General features: G+C 35.1%; 1 protein-coding gene across 1 annotated transcript in view; it reads left to right on the top strand.

Moving 5' to 3' along the window:
• RYR2 (ryanodine receptor 2) overlaps window positions 1-21,195 on the top strand; it is a 352,195-nt gene that overhangs the window by 154,403 nt on the left and 176,597 nt on the right. The window contains exons 26-28 of the mRNA XM_067294572.1: window positions 3,743-3,902; window positions 13,543-13,690; window positions 19,569-19,777. Coding sequence (XP_067150673.1) covers window positions 3,743-3,902; window positions 13,543-13,690; window positions 19,569-19,777 — 517 coding nt within the window. The remainder of the gene's footprint in view (window positions 1-3,742; window positions 3,903-13,542; window positions 13,691-19,568; window positions 19,778-21,195) is intronic.

The following is a 21,195-nucleotide window of genomic DNA, read 5'->3' as shown; positions in this document are numbered from 1 at the left end:
AGTGAAATAAAATGGAAGAAGCAATGATGAATTAATAAGAAAGACTAGGGGAATTATATTCTTTAAAATTTGTCCTTCTATTCTGAAGACATTCTCATTGCAAAACATATTCTTAATATTTCTCTGTGTACTCCACTGAGTTTTTCCTATTTGATCTGAAGCACATAAATATCAAATTTAGTAATGGAGTTTGTAGGTAACATTCACTGAACTTGGAAATTATCTTCTTATGTTTTCCTTATATTGTTCACAATATGACTTTTTACATCCGTTTAATTTTATCCGTGCTAATGGTCCAGTTTTAACTAAAGGAAAAAATTTTTGTCATCTTTTAGCTACACAGATTTTTTTTCTTATTGATATTATGTGGATTTATCTTCTTAAAGGTACCATCTTTACCATTCCTCTTTTCCTGTATTTTTTGTTAAAGAGAAAGATTGATTTGACAGATGGCATATTGTAACTTGGTGGTCTCTGAAACCTCTTGTGCATTTTTCATGTATATTTTTCTTTTTTTTCAGATAAATATATACACTCATATAAACACATACTCTTTGAATGTTTATAAGTGTTTATGTATTTATGTGTATATAGGTTCATATTTTTACAATACACATTTTATTGTTTAAGGACAGTGGAAAACCACTGGGCTTTATGGAAGCTTTTTGAATTTATTTTCTGTAGCTCATTAGTTCCACATCAACATTTATAAAGAAAATCAAACAGAAGAGAGAGCCTTATTATAACAATTTAAGAGAAAAAGCTGAATCTACCTAGATATTTTCCAGAGATTTAGTGACTGCCTTTTATGCTTTTGATTATCATTGGCAGTCTTTGGGGCAAAATGGTGAGTGGTGGTTGCTATGAACTTCATTCACTATGTGTGAGAAGCTGAGTAGCAGTATTTGTCTGTCTGTCTGTTTTTCACATGAACAAAGAATCATCAAGACTTAAGTCTTTCAAACTTACTTATACCTGCATTGTACATTGGTAGAATCATAGGTTACAGGACAAGTTAGGTTGAAAGGGACCTCTGGAAGTCATCTGGTCCAACCCCCTGTTTAGAGCGGGGCCAGTTTAGATCAGGTTGCTTAGGGCCTGGTTCAGTCAATTTCTGATTATCTCCAGGGGTGGAGAGTTCACAGCCTCTCTGGACAACCTGTTGCAATGTTAGATTACCCTCTCTGTGAGAGGAAAAAAATAAATTTATATTTAATTGCAATTGTGGTATCACTGTGCACCTCTGAGATGAGTCTGGCTGAATTTTTGTGTACTGTAATTTTTCCCATTATGGTGTTAAAGACACTGTCAATTCTCTCCCCTTTTCCACAGAGCCAGTCATCTCATCATAGAAAGCTGTCAGGTTGATCAAGCATTGTTTGCCGTTGACAAACTTGTGCTAACTTTTCCCAATCATATTCTTCTTTGTCATGTGCTTTGACATGGCTTCCATGACAGTCTTCTCCGTAACCTTTCTTGGGTGTCACATCTTGAGCGCCAAGCCAGTATTTCTGGTGGCAAATTTTAAGGACTGAACTTCAATTTGAAGAATATTAGAGTGTTTATAGGTGAAAATATGGGAATTTAAAGTATTTGTTGAAGTTTCAGAGTTGGATATTTTAATGCAAAGAAGCTTTTTTGGACCAGTTTGAACAACTAGCTAACGTGTACTGCAGAAATAACTTTTGCTGATGGAAATTCTGTTTCTATTAGGAAGTATTGTCCTGGTATAGCTTTATTGACAGAGCTTTTAGGTTATTGAATAAACTGTCCCTTCCTTTTCTGCCTACACAGTTAGCTGGTGTGTGGTGAAAAGCAGCTTAAAAATTCAGTTTGAATCTGTGAAAACCTTGAACTTCATTAGGTTTACTGAACCCTAATAAAAACTGACACTAAAACTGATAAGATAGAGGCAGAGAGAGTACTGCGCATAAAACTGGTTAATGGCTCATACCAGTAACCCTGACAGATGTGTTTATGCTGCATGTATATGTTGCAGTGTATAACTTCAGAAGTTTAAATATCTCACTGATGCCATTATTTGAGGTTGAATTAGGTTGTCTTTATTGTGGAGAAAAATGACAGCAACTAGCAGACTCACTTATTACCATCAAACTGATTACTGTAATTTAGACATTTGGAACTAAGTAGTCAAAAGCTTAGAAAAAGATGAGTTAACTACCCAAGTAACCCCAGAATATTAGACTATTTGGATAAAGTATAAGTTTAAAGAGGTGGCTGATTTGCCCTAGTACCTTTAAATTTTTTGGTTAACTTAAGGATCTGTGAGTTGAATGAGTCAAAAAGCAGCACTTGTGAATTAATATTAGGTAAGTGACCTATTGCAGTGATGATGTTTGTAGTGCAGTGTATTCATGTATAAAATAACCTTAGTGAAAATCAATAAATAAAACCAGGTAATTTTTGAGACATTAGCTATTATCCAAAGCTATGTGAAGCTTTCCTTGCAAGGAAGGGATCCAAGTAATGTTTTATTAATGTTTTCAAATGTGTTTGCACTATTCTCATCCATAGATTAAGGAGGATACTGGACTAGAATGATTATTCAGTTGTTTTTGCTAGGTCATCATCAGTTAGTATAAATTGAATGGTTTCTCCCATTTCTACCTATAACCAGATTGTGAAGAATCAAAGATTTGCAATCAGATCTATATATCACAATTTTTTTGGGGGGGGGGGAATTTTAATGGGAGCACAGGTCAATTGCTAACCAGACCAATGAATTTTCTTTGTTGTTAGTATTATTAATGTTATCATTATTATTTTAACGAGTGCTTCTTCAAAAGATTCAAAAGCTGGTACATCCCCTCCCCTCTATAGACAAGTGCTGGGCAAGTCTCCCATACTCAGATAAATGCATTACGTAGACTTTGGGGCTAGAGATAATTTGAGCTGGTAAATTCCCATAGTGTGGCGTAGTGTCATAAGTTTGGGTTGGGAGCTTAGTAAGTCGTCGTGCTGCATCCGTTGCCATATGCATTGCATCTATTACTGAAGAGAGCTTGGTCATAAGTGAAGTGGGAGATGACTATAATTCTATGGGAACAACTTCATAAAAGTCAATAATGCTTTGTTCTTAGGATTGGTAAAAATAGTGAGGAAATTGTCTTTCTGTTCTGAAATAATGCTTAAGTTTTAAACTATGTAGAACACTTACCGCTAGGACTTGAGGTTAGCTAAGAGATGAGGTATTATAAAGACAAATGTATATTAGATAGACTTCATATGTGATCTTGAGTAAGCCATTTGGCTTGTTCTGTCTCTCACATCCCTGTCTATAATAGGAAGAAAATATTTTCTTCCATCAGTAGGAGGTAGATAAAACCTAACAATTATTGTGAAGTGCTCAAACTCAGTAACAATACTGTTCATATAAGTATTTAACTATTTAAATAGTTACATAAGTAACAGTAATAGTTAAATAAGTAACATCTTACTCTATATCTACTGCTTTAAATTTGTGAAAATACTAAGATACTTTTAAAACATTTTTTGTTCAAATCATTTTGGGTCACTTCTGTTAACCAGCTACTTCATCCCATCCAGATACAATTAGCTTGAAACAAAGACGAATGTCAGTGCATTATTATTCTTTATGTTCAAAGACAGATTATTTATATAGATATATTACATAACTGTATTTTTGTCATTTGTTTCCTTTGCAATTTCTATTAAAATTTTCTTACTGAAAAGTAACTGCAAGTTCTGTGGTTTTTGACAGTTACCAGTTGTCAAGTGGATATAAGCCTGCTCCCATGGATCTGAGTTTTATCAAACTGACCCCATCTCAAGAGGCTATGGTGGATAAGCTAGCAGAGAATGCTCACAATGTGTGGGCAAGGGACCGTATCAGGCAAGGCTGGACATACGGTATCCAGCAGGTAAGTGCTAACTCCAGTCAATTGAAAAAGTAGTTTTCTATTGAGGTATTTCACAGTTAAATGGGGATAATGGGGATGCAAAAGCAGGATGAAGCAGCTAAATGAATGCTATTCTCTCAGTCAAGAGGACAAAATATTTAATTAAAGCAATTCTTCAGCTAAGTCTTCTAGCAATATGAGACTCCTTTTTTACAAGTAGTGTTAAAAAAAATTGTTGGTGCATTCTTGTATGCTATCTAAATCTAGGGTGAGAAAATTGCATGCTATTTGCAGGAAGTGTCTAGGAAGCTAATATCCGCTAGTATCTTAGGAAATGTAGACATTGACTTTCAGTAGGGGAATTATTTACACGTTTGCAGTCCTGGAAATTGAATAATTTTGTTTATCCAGGAAAATCAGAGTGTAAACTTCTGGTAATCAATTTGCTAACATGTTTCAGTTCTGGCAGAGGCCACTTCTGACTGCGAATAGATAAGTCTCCAAGTTCTGTTCCTACTTGAGCATTTTTGTTTCAGTGAATAGCAATGCTTGTGATGCCTGCCACAATGTGTGGAGGGCAGTAAAAACTAAGCATGGTGGATTGTCAACAGCAAAACTCAAGGTCTCTGTTTGTTTCTTAAAAAATTATGACCAATGGATATACAGTAAACCTAATTTATAATTTTTCAAGACAGCTACTATATCAATTTTCCATGAGGGGTCATATTCTATTTTTGCAATTATTTGTGAATTTTAAGTAGGGAAGGATATCTTTATTTCTGTTAACAAATGTGTGGTAGCATTTCATAGTGAAATTCTAGGAAAATTCACCCTCTGGGGAAAAAAAAAGTGAGTTTTCATGGATTTGCGCTGGGCATAAAAGATCATTATTTTTGCAAAAGTGAGAAACATCTGTTTTTTAGGTACACACTGTTTCCTGCCTACAAACAATGTTTTTATTTTTATCAAAAATTCAAGTTATACATTTCAGTTCACCACATATCAAATTTTGCTTTTGTGCAAGAACAAAACTCATTCTATTTGCAAAGCTCTTGCATAAAAATCTGTTTGTATCTATTTTGTTAGTCACTTAAATTAAACTCATTACATTACCAAAAAAGTACATTTATGTGACAAAATATGCCACATAGTATTTTCAGCACTGTCCATTGTAACATTTTACTATAAAGCTCTCATTTTGGTACTTTGTGAACTATTTTAGAAACCTATGTTCCCTATTTGGGTTTGGGCAGACAATGAACCAATTTTTGTGTTTGCAGACTGGAATGTTTGTAATATACCCCTACTGTACAGACACTGAAGATAATTTAGTTTTGGGTAACTCCTCTGCTTACAAGAGTTTAAATTTTTCCCCTGTACTACATCTTTGAGTAAGGAAAGATGGGCCTTTAAAGTGCTGTTAATATTTCCAGTAGAATATTGATCATGAGAAGTGTTGGAATGATGGTTCTCTGTTGAGAGGTAGGGGGAGCAGATTAATTTATTTTGGACCCACTGTTTCAGTCCTGTGTTTATGGTGGTAGTGCACAACTCACTTCTAGAATAAGAGCCTGTCTCTAAAAGCTCAACAGAAATATTTCTGATATATTAAAGAATACGCGCAATAATTTACACTAAGCCTCCCGTAATTTTTCTTCAAAGCCAAAGCCAAACAATTTCCGTGCAGGGCCTTGCCAATCGGAGGATTTAAAATGAATGAAAATTGGTAAATAGCTTTGATAGAAGAGCTGATATATCCCAAAATTAAATGTAGTTAGGCAAATCAAGTTTACTGGTTAATAAAAAGTTATTGGAACCAAATTCTTGTTTGCTATTTACATTTCTAACTAATACAGGGAAAATTAAACCCACAACTCCTATGCAGTGAATAAAGTTTCTTAGATCTTGAGGTCAGGTTAACCTACCCTGTACATCTGAATATCTTTGAAAGATCGTATTTACTGATCATATTATTGCCATATTTACGCAGTGGATTTGTAGTTACGTTATATGTTTCCTGAACTGGTGAGGTATTAAGTGAGAAAAGCAGCTAAGTGGTGCCAACAAAGACTTTTCAGTGTTACTGGTTTGGGGTTAATCAGTGAAAGATGTAGCAGAAGTGAGTGGTAAACTTGTTCCTCTTAAAAAAAAAAGTTTCTCATTAAATTCAGAAAACATGTTTTTTACAGTGTCTTTATGTGTGTTTGGATGTAGATGCTGAAGGTTCTACTTCTGAAGAGACTAGATGTGGTAGTAATCAATCATTAGTTTTATTATAGTCCCTGAAATGCAGTGAGGCTGCTTTAGACCACAACTTCAGTGAAAAAAGTCATTTGACTAGACAAATCCAGTAAGGGATGTGAACACTTAAAATTAGATACTGCAGCTTAATGCCAGAAGAACCTGAAGTCTTTCTTAGGCACCTCTGTTCTCTGTACTGTGTTTGGGGAAAGAGAGTCACTTCACTGTGCAATCTAAAACATTGTGGTGCTGTGGAGATACATTTTTGAGGCTCATGGAAAGAGAGCAGAGGGAATGAGGTGGACTCTAATCTACTCACAGAACAGTTTTCTATATTTTATCCACTGACTCTTTAATATGTCTATGAAATAGTGTCCTGGAAGTTAGCCTTGGAACTCAGACCTCCCCAAGATACTACCCTTCCTCGTAAATACCCTGATCACTGGCTGACAAAGCTCCGCATGAGACCCACTCCCACTCATTGCAAGTGACAGTCTAGTACTGAGAGAACTTATAGAAGGCAGAAGTATAGTTTTTAACCCCTTAGGCTTGTAATTACTGAACTGTGGGTTTTCAGTTTTCCACATGAGTGTTTTAAAAACTTAACACCTATATCCTCAAAAATATGTAACTGGATAAATAGGAGTTAGGTATCTGAATCCTTTTGATGGCCAGGGACAAGTTGTTATATAAAGAGAGTATCACTATCACTTATACCTGCTCAGTTTCAAAATAAAATATTTTCCTCCATTAGCCCCCAGTTAGGTTTTCTGAGGTGCCTTAAGCCGTCAGTGTGTATCAGGCTCTGAATATCATGTTGAACTCTGAAAGAGCCTTAGAGAAATCTCTCTGCTCTAAATCTTCACCGGGCTTAGGTATATTATTGAACTGTTCATCCCTACCAAGAGGAAGACAGTTATGGGCATGCAAAGAGGAACCTGGAGAAGTAAAAAGCTTAAGTGCCTGTGAAGTTGGGCACATTCAGGGTTGGAAAGCTACTGAATCAGGGTTTCAAGTTTGCAGTTTGGGGTACTTGCCGTTTAAATATTCAAATGTTATGTTGGGTCTCATTTCTTCAAGCTGACTGAAGACTTCTGTGAGCTGAATGGGGCACCACTCCTAAGAATGTAGTGCAATGGTGCAGTGAGCAGTGCCATAACTATGGTTTCAATATACTCAGGGTGTTAAAGAGCATCAAGAGCTCAGGGATATTTATGAGCTTCAGGAATCAGATCAGCAACGTTAGCAGTATTCTTTACTCCCTTATGCTATCCCCTGTACAGCTACACAGCCAGATGGTCTCCTTGAAAACTTTCCCACCAATGGCATGTCCTGTAGAAGCCATGCATTGGGTGTTGATGCTGATTTGTTCTTAGTTGAATTACGTTTTTCTCTTTTCAAATAATTAAGTTTATTTTCTTCGGGAGAAGAGAGGGAACTGAATTCCAAGAGTACTTACATTGTGCAGATAACAAATATCGTTCATGAAAAGTCAAAAGAGGAGAGCATAATAGCAAGGTGCCCTTTTTTGGGTGCAGTACGAAGATGCTTTTCATTTAATTGACATACATATCACATGGCAAGCTGCTAGTTGTTATCCGCACTACTGTATGCTTCTGCTTGTCTCCAGCAATGGGTTTGTTTTAGGGGCTACATTTTGTCATCCCATCATATTATTGTGACATGTTACAATACTGTACAAGGTGACATGATGGTATACGGTATAATGGTATCAACAGAACTTACAGAGCTGTGAGATAGTTTCCTAAAGGGAAGGAAGCTCACAGAGGTTTGAAAGTGGATTGAACTAATCACTGGAAAAGATATTATAAACTGCAGTCATGCAGTGGCTGTAGGATGGATTAGATGATCTAGCTGGTCTGTTCCATCATGAGTGCCTCATCATTTTCTAATTATACAATATGAAAAATTAAGGGATACTGTCAAGTAGTTTATGTATAACCCAACTTTTCCTGTTATAATCTGGTGGGGAAAATGCCTTACAAGTTCCACATTTTTGTTTCCTCTAAATCCACCACTGCTTATCAGGATTTTTTTAACAAGTGACAGCTACTGTTTACACATGACTGTATACAGTATTTTTGTTCTGCTGCTGCAGAGCCAACCAGCCAGCCAGCAGAGGGAGCACAAATTAACTAATAAATCCTGTTCCCAGAACTGTGCTGACAGCTATGATGACGCTGATCACACACAAGTAAGTATTTTAAGTCAGGCAGAGCCACAGTAGCTTGTTGCTCCATAAAAGGAGCAGGAGTGACAAAACAGGTAGGGAAAATATATATTTCTCCTTATAAGAACATATTAAATACCAATGGTAAGTGAAGAGGAAGCATGAAAGCATTATGATAATACTTGACAGTGTCCCTTTAAGGGAGAGTGTGGTTACCTTCAGTTCAGGTTGGTCTTCTCTGAACTGGGGAAATAGTAAATGATCCAAGACAGATAAGACAGATCGATCCAGGCAAAGGAGCTATATATCCTTGGTGTAAGTCAATTAAAATAATCAGTTAAAATCAATTAAAAAAATCACATTTGTGCTATGAGAGAGGTGTTTTGGTTTGTTTTTTTTTTTACATGTACGGATTTTAACATTATGGTTTATCATAACTCCTTGAGTCCCTAAACATTATGTTTAAGGAATTTTCCATAATGAACTGATTGAAAAATCGCATTGCAGTATAAAAGGATGCATTTGTGACTAAATCTTCTCAACTACATGGAAAATGTTCACAACTCACATAAGTTTATCCATAAACTTACAATACTCGTTGACTTTCATAGAACTGTGATATTGTGTATACGTGAGAATCTCAACATTTGTACGAATAAGGAAGAGACAGAAAGTGAGAGAAAAGAAACTAACTCAAACATTAGAAGGCAAATGAAAAGAATTTCAAATACATTAGCCACCCCCTCCCACTTGCTGAATACCTGACTTTTAAGTCAATCCATTGATTGTAGGATCACATCCAGTGATTCTGACTTTCAGATTTTGGTTATATGCGTTGTCTTATGTGCAGATAGCTTAACCAAAGAGCCTTTTTCTTCACGTTGTGTTGTGTGTTGTGGCAGAAGAACCTAACAATCAGAAACCTGATTTATACTGAAAAAAAACTAAAAAACAGTTATAAAATCAACCATCTAAAATATTCTTCCATCTGTGTGAACAGAGCATCTTTTTTAAGATGCTCTGAAGTTTCTATCCTAGAATAGTTCTCCAGGACTGTGAAGCAATTACCAAGTCTGATTTCCCCTTGGCCCAAAATGGAAAGTGAAAAACAATTTGGTCTTTTTAAATCAGGATCACACTTTTTTTCAGATTTTAGTAAAAAATGTGTTAAATCACTATTTGATCAGGAGTTGGTCTTCTCAGAGTGCCCTTTACTGAAATGAAGAGGGGTATTGTTCTGAAAATGCAGGCTAAGGAAATAGGGACATATGGGAAAAATCGCATGCTGAAAGCTTGTCATTATAGTGATGCTGTTTTGTCATTGGAGGTATATAAAAAGGCATCTTGTCCACGTAAAAACTACTTAGTTTATATCACTTTCAAATTTTACATTATTTATCCTTATGTATTAGTTCCTTCCAATTAGAGTCAGGGCAAATCCTGTCAGGCGTTCTGTGTGCGGAACGTGATTTCTGCTTTGGGTGGATACATTTAGGGCACTTGTTAACACTGCCAAGAATACAGCTTCACAGGGATTTTATTGTGCTTTCCAGTTCTAATGATTCTGGAAACCTGAAATGACAGTTTATAGTAAAGATGAGCTGCCATGATAAATGCAGAAAAGCTAGACAAATAACAGTTTAGGTTTAGGTTTATATAGCTAATACAGTTTAGGTTCACAGTAGGTTTGTTGCACACTTGTACGTTGGCATCTTTCCTAATGGTGCAAATGAAACTAAGAAAACATCTGCAAAACATGACGTCTGTCTCTCTCACAAAATATGTGCTGAAGTACATTTGGTTTGTGATCGTCATTTAACAATCTTGGTTATGAGAACAAAATAGGTTTAGTACCACACAGAATGTGCATCCATGCAGTTCTACACCTGAAATCACAAAACTTACGTTCCCATTAAATGATTATCATGTCTTTCCTATACTTTTCATAATCCATGTTTTTATCGGTCAGGCTTTTCATATCTTTCTTTTTGATACGTATACATTTTGATGTCTTTTTATTCCTTATATTCTAGTGATCTGTGCTGTTGCTGATCTTCTCAGAGCTTTGGGAAGGCCCAGCAGTGCATCGGTTTGCAATTTTGCATTCAGAGCACTGGAAACTATGTTGTTCTTTATCATTTCAGATTTATATGAGGCTTTGTATTTTGTTGCTGAGTTACCTCTGAAGATACAAGTTTGTTGCACTCTATATCTTTTAATAGGTTCTTCTTTCAAAGTTTCTTTCAGAAGCTTTCAGAGCTTCTTTCTATGCTGCTGTAGACAGTATGGATGCTCCTCTTGTTTCTTTCTTACTTTTTTATGCCATCTGTCTATAAAAGGTGCAATTTCTACTAGTAGAGTTATCTATGTCACATGCTCACTGAATGAATATATGCAGTTCTTCATCTTCTAGTAGCTTTCCTCTTTGAATTATTTTGCAGCTGCGTTATTACCTCTAATGGAAGTTTTAAAAGGCTCTTTGATTGTTGGTTTATGTGTTTGGGTATTTTTTCCATAGTTCTTTTCTCCTATTCTTGAGAGCTATATTTGGTTACTATAATTTTTGGCCTATTATTGCCTTTTTCAAATCCATGTATCTCTACAAATATATACATATGTAGTAATTCACATAATTCTTTGTCTGTTGTTTGCTCTAGTACAGCAATTTCTGAGTATATGTTGTATAACTTAATACTGTTTTTTCATGGTTGTTATGCTTTCTTATGTTATACTTTTCTTATGTCCCTTAAATAACTCTAAATTCAATTCTAAATGACTAATGTGGTGTTGCTATTTCATTAAATAAAGACAAAGTTGTATAATAAAATAAATAGGACTCTTTTTTTTCTTTTTTTTTTTCCCCCTTATCTGGCATTGCTCATTGTAGGGTTTATTCCTAGTAATAGGAAGCAGTCAGAGTTTAGAGACCCGTATCAACAAATGCTGTAGTCTGGTAGGTTCTGAAGTCAAAAACAGACTTATATAAATTTTGTGTGTGCTACCCAGCTCAAACCATTTGAAAAATAACTTTGTCAAAGAGTTTAAGTTTCTTTTCTTCTGGAGAAAATCTGCTTTTCTTTTTCTTTCAAATTATTTGGTGAATAAATAGTTGCCAGACAAACTCTATACAAAACACAGTCTCTGATGAAGTATTAGATTGTCGAACTTGGAAAATTCTGGCAAAAAAATCGACAGATTAGGGTGAGTTTTCCTTCTTTTAACACTCTACAAAGCAATAACTTGTCTGTAGGAAATAAGAAGAATTTATCTATGTACAAATTGGAAAGGTACTCAGTAAAAATTATGACTCTCAGCTAATCAGTTTTCTTATTGACTTGATTACTTCTATGCAAAGCTCAATCATTATATAGGATTATTCTCTTGATCAGCTACACTTAAACCACAGAGGTCCTAAAGGTAAGTAGAATAATTTATGATCAGTATAGCCATATCAGTTCTTAATCCAACAATAAGTAGATCATTCAAAACTACAGATAGACAAATCATAGGAAAAAAGAACAAAATTATTTAAAATAAGACTCACTACTCATATTCGCACTTCAGCACATTCTTGATTTGGTGAAAAAAGTCACAATGTTAGAAAGAGTTAGACCTAAGGAAACATTTCTGTAAAATTAAATTCATTTATTACTCATGATTTCTTTGTTTTTTTTGCTCAGTATAGCTTTGGTCTTAGGCATTTTTAAAAGTACTTATATTTCATTATCATTCCTTGTTATCAGCTGATTACCAGTATGTTAATGTACATTAATAGTTGCTATGGCAGTTACCAGGGCATTATTATAACTGTACTCTATATCGTGGATAAGAAGTTACATTACTGTTATTCCAAATTTCTGATGCCTATTTTCAAAGACAGTATTTCATAATATCCTTTTAGACATACATTGCATGTTTCACAGGAAACTATATCTCTTGCTATGTCCTTTACAATACAAATAATTAAACCCATGATGTGTCATCTCTGATCTTAATGTGAATATTCTTAGACCAAAGAGCTAGTAACTCCTTACAATATTTGCTACAATGTATGAATTTCCATTCTGTTTTGGAAATGGTCCTTTTCCATACCTACCAAATATTAGATTATTATTAGACTTAAAAATATCTTGAAGAAGTACGGAGAGAATTCCCCCAACATGGTCTTTATGTTGACAGTGTAACTGCCCTTCCCACTGAGTATAACAAAAACTGATATGGTGTAGTACTTTGCGTGTCCAGCAATGCATTACTTTTATCTTTTTGATGGCCCTTTTAGTATACAGGTAATGTCTGTCCTGTAATATTTCTTTTCCTAGAAGGAAATTCACTTATGGGGCCCTATTTCATCAGGCATTGGTTAATAACTGCCCTTTAATATTTACTCACCATAATGAGTCAGAAGGCAGATAGCTATGTCTCTAAGCATTAGAAGGACAATAGAAGATGCCTGCAAGTGTTTGGGAGAATGGATCTGCCATATCTTTTCTGACTGCAAAGATACGTAGAATGAAAACTTCATACATTCTTGCCCAATACTTTAATTTCAGTAGGGTACATTTAATTCCCGATACAAAAATTCTGCACGACGTTAAGGACCTTCATCGTATTCTTGTAAGAAATGCCCTTGCTTTTGGCAAACACATTTTGAGTACTTAACATATGAAGTCATGGGTATACCATCTATTTTATTTTTTATTTATCCATTAGTATTATGGGTGTTTATTAATATTCTTTTTATTAGTAGTATATTGTTCTTTATACATTTTGTTCTGTAATTAGCAAGTAACATATATTTGTACTGTGGCAATGTCTGAGCTTTAGTCACATACCCAGTTCCTCTTATGGTAGCTGCTTCATAAACAGTGAACAAAAGATAATCCCTTTTTCAAGAACTTTTCAGTCGAACTGTTTTCATTTATCTTTGTTCTTGTTGTTTATACTGGTGTAATTTAATGGAATTCCAGTTAAGCAGATTATTTCATGGAAAATGAAAAAGAGCTTAAGCTGTGCTGTTTCCTGTTTTGTATTATTTGCTTTTTGACTAAAAATTAAGTTTTATTACTAATTTCAAGAACATTAGAACACCTTAGAATCCTTGCTGTATTTACACTTACATGATTTCACTTAGTGTAAGTCATAATTTTTGTACTGCCACTATAGCACAATTTTATTTTTAAGACAAAAACATGCTTTCTAAAATTGTTTTGATTTTCCATATTTATGCAGGATGTGAAAAATCGACGAAATCCTCGCCTTGTCCCTTATGCCCTTTTGGACGATCGGACCAAGAAGTCAAACAAAGATAGTCTCCGGGAAGCAGTCCGCACCCTTCTTGGCTATGGTTACAACCTAGAAGCTCCTGATCAGGATCATGGTACTTAATTATATTTTTTTTCCTCAAGAAAAATGATTAGAATATTCCCCTTCACTAAGATTTATTGGTCCAATAAAACTATACAAATAGGTATGGTGCTTCAAAAGCTGATAGGCCTTTTCTCCATTTTGTGGTCTTATATTCCTCTTTAATCCTGGTTTCCTTATTGTTTCCTTTTCTTGTCTGATGGCCTCAAATGAGGCATTTTAAAATGTAAAAATGGTTTCATTTAGTGTCAGTGATGCAATTTCTCTGTATTTCATATTCCTCTTTTTACCATTCATTTTGTTTCTTTGATATATAAGATGAACAAAAATTAGAAGTTTAAACAATTTAAATCAGGACTGTGATTTTTTTACAATGTAAATACAAGACACTGCCTTAAAATATAGAAAATCAAGAAAACATTTATAATCTTGCTCAATATAAAATCTTATGCCAATGAATAAAATGTATGGTTAAATGTGTGTATAAACATCTGCGATTCCCCAAGCTAAAATGAAATTTTTAATTAAAAACTTTTTGCTTAGTACTGTCTTTGTCATTTCAAGACTGATAGCAGCATTGCTAAGAAAAAGATCATATGTAAACATAGTAAACATCAATGTTATATTCCTACAGTTTTAACTTTAAATAATGAAGGATACTATAGTTAGGGTACAATCTCATATTTAAACCGTTAAAGCTAAAATTTTCAAAGACAAATGCATAGAAACAAAATTCCTATGAATGTCAAACTCCAAGTCTATAGAACTAGATAGGCTTTTAAAGCATTTAAGCTTCCTTAACTTTTTCATGTCTTGGAAGTTGAACTCACTATAAAAAAAATTTTAACTGACTTCTTTTAATTCTTTGTATGAATTTGCATCATTACCAGATGAAATATTTTATTGATATCTCAGGCAGTATTTTCAGAATATACATACTTTGACTTTGTGGCATCTTAATAAGAAAAAAAATGAACACTATATAAACTTCTAATAAACAAGTTTTAAAAAAGCAGTATACAACATTCACCTCAATAACTGCAGTAAAATGTTAAGAAAGTAAAAAGAATCAGCAGACATAATGTAGAAATAAAATAAATTCTCTTGTAGGTTGTGGCTTTTTAAACAACAGTTTTCTGTCATGCTGGGGTCAAGTCATAAGAATGAACAAGAGAGAAGGATATTCTCAGTACTGTGCTGTGACTGTCATTCTGGAACGCTAACTACACATATAGCAAGGACATGGTAACATTTGTAGATAAAATGGACCCCCTCAGTAACCAAGTGCTAGAAGTGCTCTTGGAAGCGCGGAGATATGGAAGAGTCGAATCAAAATTGAAACTTACATTCTTATAATCTCAGCAAAGTGTGGAAAATTTGAGAAATGCATCTAAACATTATGATATACATCAATCAATGATTCTTCTTCCTGTTTTAAATAAGCGATAGTATTGTTAAATTTAGACCTATTCAGGGCACAGATTTTCAGTAAAGAGTTTCTGCAGGAAACCTAACTCATACCCAGAATGTGGACATACACAGGGAATCTGCCATTTTCAATTTCTTTACCAAAACAGATGCATGCTCTGATCCTCAGGATTTATGAGTGGCTACTATTAAGTTAAACTTTTACATATGAGACATCACCGATACTATGAGTATTATCAAAGCTGGATTCCTGAACAGGCAAAACAATCTGTTTCCTAGTGGGGTGAATGGCGTTGGTGGCAAAAAGCCATGGTCTTACTATAAAGCTTGCCTGTGCCTAGTCTTGGAGAGTTTAAGGCTGGCGCATAATCCTCTACTTTATCCTCCTCCCCTCCCACTGTGGGAAGGAGATGCTGCACGAGAAGAGACGGCAGCTTCTGCCTGGTTCTGAGAAGATGGCTTGGCTTGTACAGGAGGTTCTTGTGCCTTATGAGGGTAAAGCAGCTGTCTGGCAGGGTAGGGAGAGAGGGCATGATCTTTTCCCACAATCTCCCCCAAATCTCACTGAGCCATATTAATCCCCTTTCTTCATTTACAGCTCTGTAAACCAGGGACTGACTCCTCTCAACAGTGTGCCCCTGCCTTCCCCTAAGAATGAACTGTTATAAAATTTGATTTTTTTCTTCAGATGCAGAGGATCCTTGAGCTGGTTCTGTGTATGGAATTACTGGTGAAATGAAAAGAATATATTTGCAACTGAAAGGTGTCATCAACCCTGTTGCAAAATTCTTAGCGATAGTGGGACTTGTACTGGGGCGTCCCGCAAACTGGTCTTCCTTAAGCAGAAAGTGTCATTGCATTCAGCGACAGATTTTGTACTCATTTTAGGCATTTAGATTTTACAGCTCATGAGGCTCTCAAGTTTTCTAGATGTGTAAAGTATATTGTGAGGATCTCCTTTCATCAGCTAAAGTCTTTACTTTTATTAAAGGATTTAGAGCCCTCTAGTGGTGTTTTGCTTTTTAGTTCATGAATTTTATTTTTAACCTTGATTGACAAAAGTCTATAACTTCATTTTTATGCTATATTATTATTATTATTAGCAGTAGCAGCTGTATTTTAGGAATTGCTTAGAATCTAGATAGCCGTATAATCTAAAAAGACAATGAATACTTAGTTCCTGTGATTTGTGGTAGTTCATCTTTAGCATAGCTGTGAAACTGTGGGAATTTAGAAATGGTTTTTAAGGCACAGACCAGCATGGTTTTTAAGGCTGGTCTAATTATACAGACCAGCAAAGAGAGAAAATTCCACTGATAAAGAATTACAGGGCAGAGAGTCCAGAGTTGTTTACAAGAGCTTCCCTGAGCCTGGCGTGACTGCCGGCAAGGATTCGGAGGCATGGGAAGTGACAGTGAGTTCTGAGGGGCGTGACTGGGTCGGCTCTTCAAGAGAAGATCGGAAATGTGGATCTTGATGTGGCTGAGGATATTAAAGATAAAGGGGGAGATTCTTAACACGATCTAAGCAATAGACGGGTGCAGACGCACTTTGCACAGTTTGGACAGCAAAATTTGAGCTTATGAGAAACTCGGAGAAGAGGAGAAATTACTGTGATCAGACTGGAATATTGAATTTTCATGGGTTGAGCAGGTCCTGATACCTACAAACTTGTGGAGAAAGATCTGGAATGCCTTAGGCATTTTTTTTCCTAATCTGTAAGAAGGAAAATGGAAGAGTTAAAAAGTGATCCCTGGGTTGTAGGATTTGGTTAATGGACAAGAAAATTGTATAAAATATCAGGGAATAGAGTAGTTGAGAAAACTTAGGGAAGAAAGATCGAGTGTTTGATTCAGCATCACTTCCTGTGCTTTTTGAAATCATTTTCATCTCTGTAAAGTGTGATCTAGTCATTTCTAGCCACCTTGCATGGTTTGAATTGATAGTAAGGTCTTGGAAAGAAAAGTCAGAAACAGCTGGATTGTAGGACTGTGTCATAAAAGACACAAGTCAGCAGTGAGGGAGTATTGCAAGTGCTCAATTTACAGGGTGCGCTTGAAGCTATATCAATGGAAGATATTATATAAAGAAAATGTGCAAAGTAATGAAAGGCAGCTCAGTGAATGAAACTCACTGTGCACTGTTATGGGAAGGCAGAAGAGGAAGAGGAGGAGAGCCCGGTCTAAGGGTTAGCCAAAAACACTGAAGAAAACTGGAAAGGATAGGATAAAAAATATTAAAAAGGATTGTAGGAATGGCCATCGCAAAGGCACCAAGTAGGCTCATGACTAGTAGTATTCAAGTACTTCATGACTAAAGGTGTTTGAGATCATTTTCCATAGATAGGGGTAGATGGAAGCCAGATAGCTGTAGATGAATCACTAAAGGTAGTTTTTCTCAACAATATGTTCAGTGCACTGAGGGAAAGAGGAGAACTGGAGAAATAGGTAAGTCTAAGATTTGGGCTTTTGTGAATGACAGAAACAAAAATGCATTTGTATTACAACAGTTTGATCCAGAAGATGGTGATACTACAGAAGAAAAGAGTGAAAGTGGAGCAAAAGAACAGGATATCCAAGAAGAGAATTGGTATGGATAGATGTTGGATCAGTGATTAGAGATCTTAGTCCAAAATTTTATTGTTAGTTGTCATGAAAAAAAGGAGAAAATAATAGATCTATTTACATGCCTCAAAGCAGTGCATCTACCAGTATATTCTTTCTTCTTTAAAAATGACTTTAGCGCTTTCAAACATCTCTGCTTATACTTTTAACAAATGTTATAATGCAGAATTGTGAGGGACAAACTAAGCACTTTTCTCCTGCTGTCGCCAAGCAGAGGGAGTGATATGTTTACATTTTCACCTTTCATTTGAGGTTTCTTATCTCCTGGCTCTCTAAAGAAGCCCCACAGTGACTCAATTTACATTTTATCTATAAAAATATTGATTTATGCCTCATTATTGTTTCATGGAGTAGGAAAATCAATGATTACTTCCTGGAAGGAATAAGTTTACTGTGCGACTTTTGCTGGATATTCTTGAACAGTGCTTCAGGCTAAGACCCTCCTTTGAAACTCTTAATGTAGCCATGTTGGCCTTTGAGAAAGGGCATTACTTACTTAGCAAAGAGTAGAATTTTAACTTAAAAGGCTCTTAAACTGGCTTGTTATGAATCACTTGCCATTACAGTCGGGAGAATTTTAGAATAAAGCACAGTAAACTGTGATCAGATAAACATTTGTGATCATGTTACAGATTCTTAAGAAAATTAACCAGTGGCTGTGAAACACACACAGCTGTTTGTGTTAATTTATTTTACACTCCACTGTACTAGACAAGAAATGTGAACAAGCTCATTTTCTTCATCTCAGCTGAGAAACAGTAACTTTGAAGTGAGAAGTGGCAGTTAAATCACTCTATGCAATCGTGTGCTCTTCTGACTGTACATACCATCTCTTCAACAGTTTAAGACAAAGGAGTGGAGAACAGTCAATACAGTTCAAATTCAGCATGTTTATAATTCTATTATATTACTGTCTAGTAATATTTTTGAAATAATATCTTTGCTGTGACTTTATTTTCCTTTTTTCTTGAACTGTAATTTACTGAATTTGCCCTTAACACGACTTACTTTTGTTTCTTAATGGCATCTTTTTTTTTTTTTTTTTGGACTTTCTGCCCTTTACCTTGACAGAAGTTCATATATTTTTACTGATACAGGAGTATGATTACTTTGGGGTTTTGGTTGTTTTGTTTCAGCTTCATGCAAAGGCTACTTCCTTTTATCCTCACATCCATTTTCTGTTGGTTCTGCAAAAACATCTAAATTACAACCTTCCTTTTTTCATTATTTGCTATAGTAAACAGTAAATATAGTAATGCATTTTTAGTGAAAATAATAACAATGGCTTATTTAAGAAATCTGTGTTTTTAGGATATAAATGAGAAGACTGAGTGAATTGATTACAGTCTCTAAACAAAATTTCTCATAGTTGAGGAAACTTATCAAAGACAAACATTTGCCTTTTATAGTGGTTAGAAGATAGTTTAGTCTGTTTTTTGCGGTGTGTGTGTGTTGTTTGTTTGCTTGTTTGTTTTTAATGCCTGAGAGCCCAATTCACTTTTCCTTCTCAAATCTGTGTTAACTTGCCACATGAATATTTTGTGAAAATCTGTAGGCCATATTTTGAAGAAGGGTGGGCAATTTCTTCTGCCATATGAATCTGTGATGAACATATTATTTTCCCTTGTGCTTCTAAGATATCACCACTACTGTTCGGTTGCTTCACTAATGTGAAGGTCTTTAGTTCTTCAAAGTCATTACTAAATGCCGCTTTGTTACTTCCTAGTATTTTTCAGCATGCTTTAAAAGACATGGCTGTATGATTACCTTTGATTTTCATGCTTTCATTTTGTCAGTGGATGAATACAGAACTTTTTTTGTTTTTTAAATACCTCACAGCAACGAGACTAGACATGTGCAGTGGGATAATAGAAAAATTCAGGATCTTCCGGACGGAAAAGACTTATGCAGTGAAGGCTGGGAAGTGGTACTTCGAGTTTGAGGCAGTCACCGCAGGAGACATGAGAGTTGGCTGGACCAGGCCAGGTTGTCTGCCAGATCAGGAACTTGGCTCAGATGAAGCAGCTTTTGTTTTTGATGGCTTTAAGGTTTGTGTATATTTCTCTGTAATAACATGAGTGACTGCAAACACTTTTGCTCCTTATTCTCTCTGCCATTGCCTCAACTTAATTGCCTGCTGTTCTTTCATTTGTGTTTTATGAAGTTGTTTGTCTGTCTCTTTGAGGACCCAAATGGAATAAGAAAGAAAATAGCAATGCCTAAGATATAGATCAATGTCACTTGAGAAATTAATTAGCAGTTTTTGGTATTTGTATAATTCTTTTCTTTTCATAGCTTCATAGCATTTATATAGTGCATATAAAGCATTCAAAAGCTCAGTGACATAGCCAAATTCAAAATACTGACAGAACTGTGATTAACTGTGAATCATTTCTTTAAATTTTTACTCTGCTGTTCTCTGTATAAGAAATGCCATTAGGGAATGAATATGATTAACATTATTAACAGTAATTAATTGAGGCAAACTGATAAAAGCTTTTGTAGATATGTAAAAGTTAAAAAGAGTATACCTGTGTTTCCATGGAGATCTTTATGATTTAGAATAAATGAAGTATGATAAAACCAATAATTTTGGTCAAATTTCACTCCATGTGAAACAATGACAGACTGAAATCTAGTGGTAAGAATACATAGGAAAACAAAGCATTTTATATGTCACTGATTTTTATAACAGTAGATTAAAATGACTCATTAGAACTCTGTATTTTAGTATGAAGGCACGTGAAACCGCTATCCAAACTATAATTGTATTAAGGCTACTGATGACTCATGTCTTAATGACAATGTTTACCATATGTTCCTTGTATCTGATGTTGGAATTAATTTCCTTTATTACTATTACAATATTTGACAGAAATCAATAGGATTCCTGGCTATTCCTGTTCAGATCAAGCTTCTCAGCTGTTTCTTATTCATATTTTTAGACTTTCATTTTTTCCCAGTCTTGTATTACACAACCTGAGCTGCCTTAAAAGGAGGAAAAGCTGTTTCTTGTAAAATCTCTGATTGGATTAAATAACTGTTAAAGTTCCACATCTTTACTAGAATAGCTGAGTAGTACTTTGCTTTCTGAATCTGAGTTTTTGACCTGTAGTTCTTAATCCACAAAGCTATTTTGTTTTCTTTGATTTTGGCAGGTTCTCTCCTTGGTTGGAGAAAAGCTCAAGTTTTTTAACCTTCAGGAGAGGCAGCAAGGCGAATTTGTTTTTTTAGGATTTTGAGAAAGGATACAGAGGATACAAATCTAATTCTGATGGAATATATGAATGGGGAAGCTCTTTGTTATCAACACCACTTTGTTTTATGCATATTATAATACTTCTTAATAGATGTTCATTTATCTGAATTCCACTCCATGGTCCCAGCTAAGGGTATCCATCCAAAGCCCTGCAGTCTTTGATTTGAAGGTCAGTCATACGAAGCATTAATCATGCCCTTTATGCTA

Source organism: Apteryx mantelli, chromosome 3, assembly GCF_036417845.1.
Source record: "Apteryx mantelli isolate bAptMan1 chromosome 3, bAptMan1.hap1, whole genome shotgun sequence".
NCBI lineage: Eukaryota > Metazoa > Chordata > Aves > Apterygiformes > Apterygidae > Apteryx > Apteryx mantelli.
This window is presented reverse-complemented; position numbering and strand designations above follow the sequence as displayed.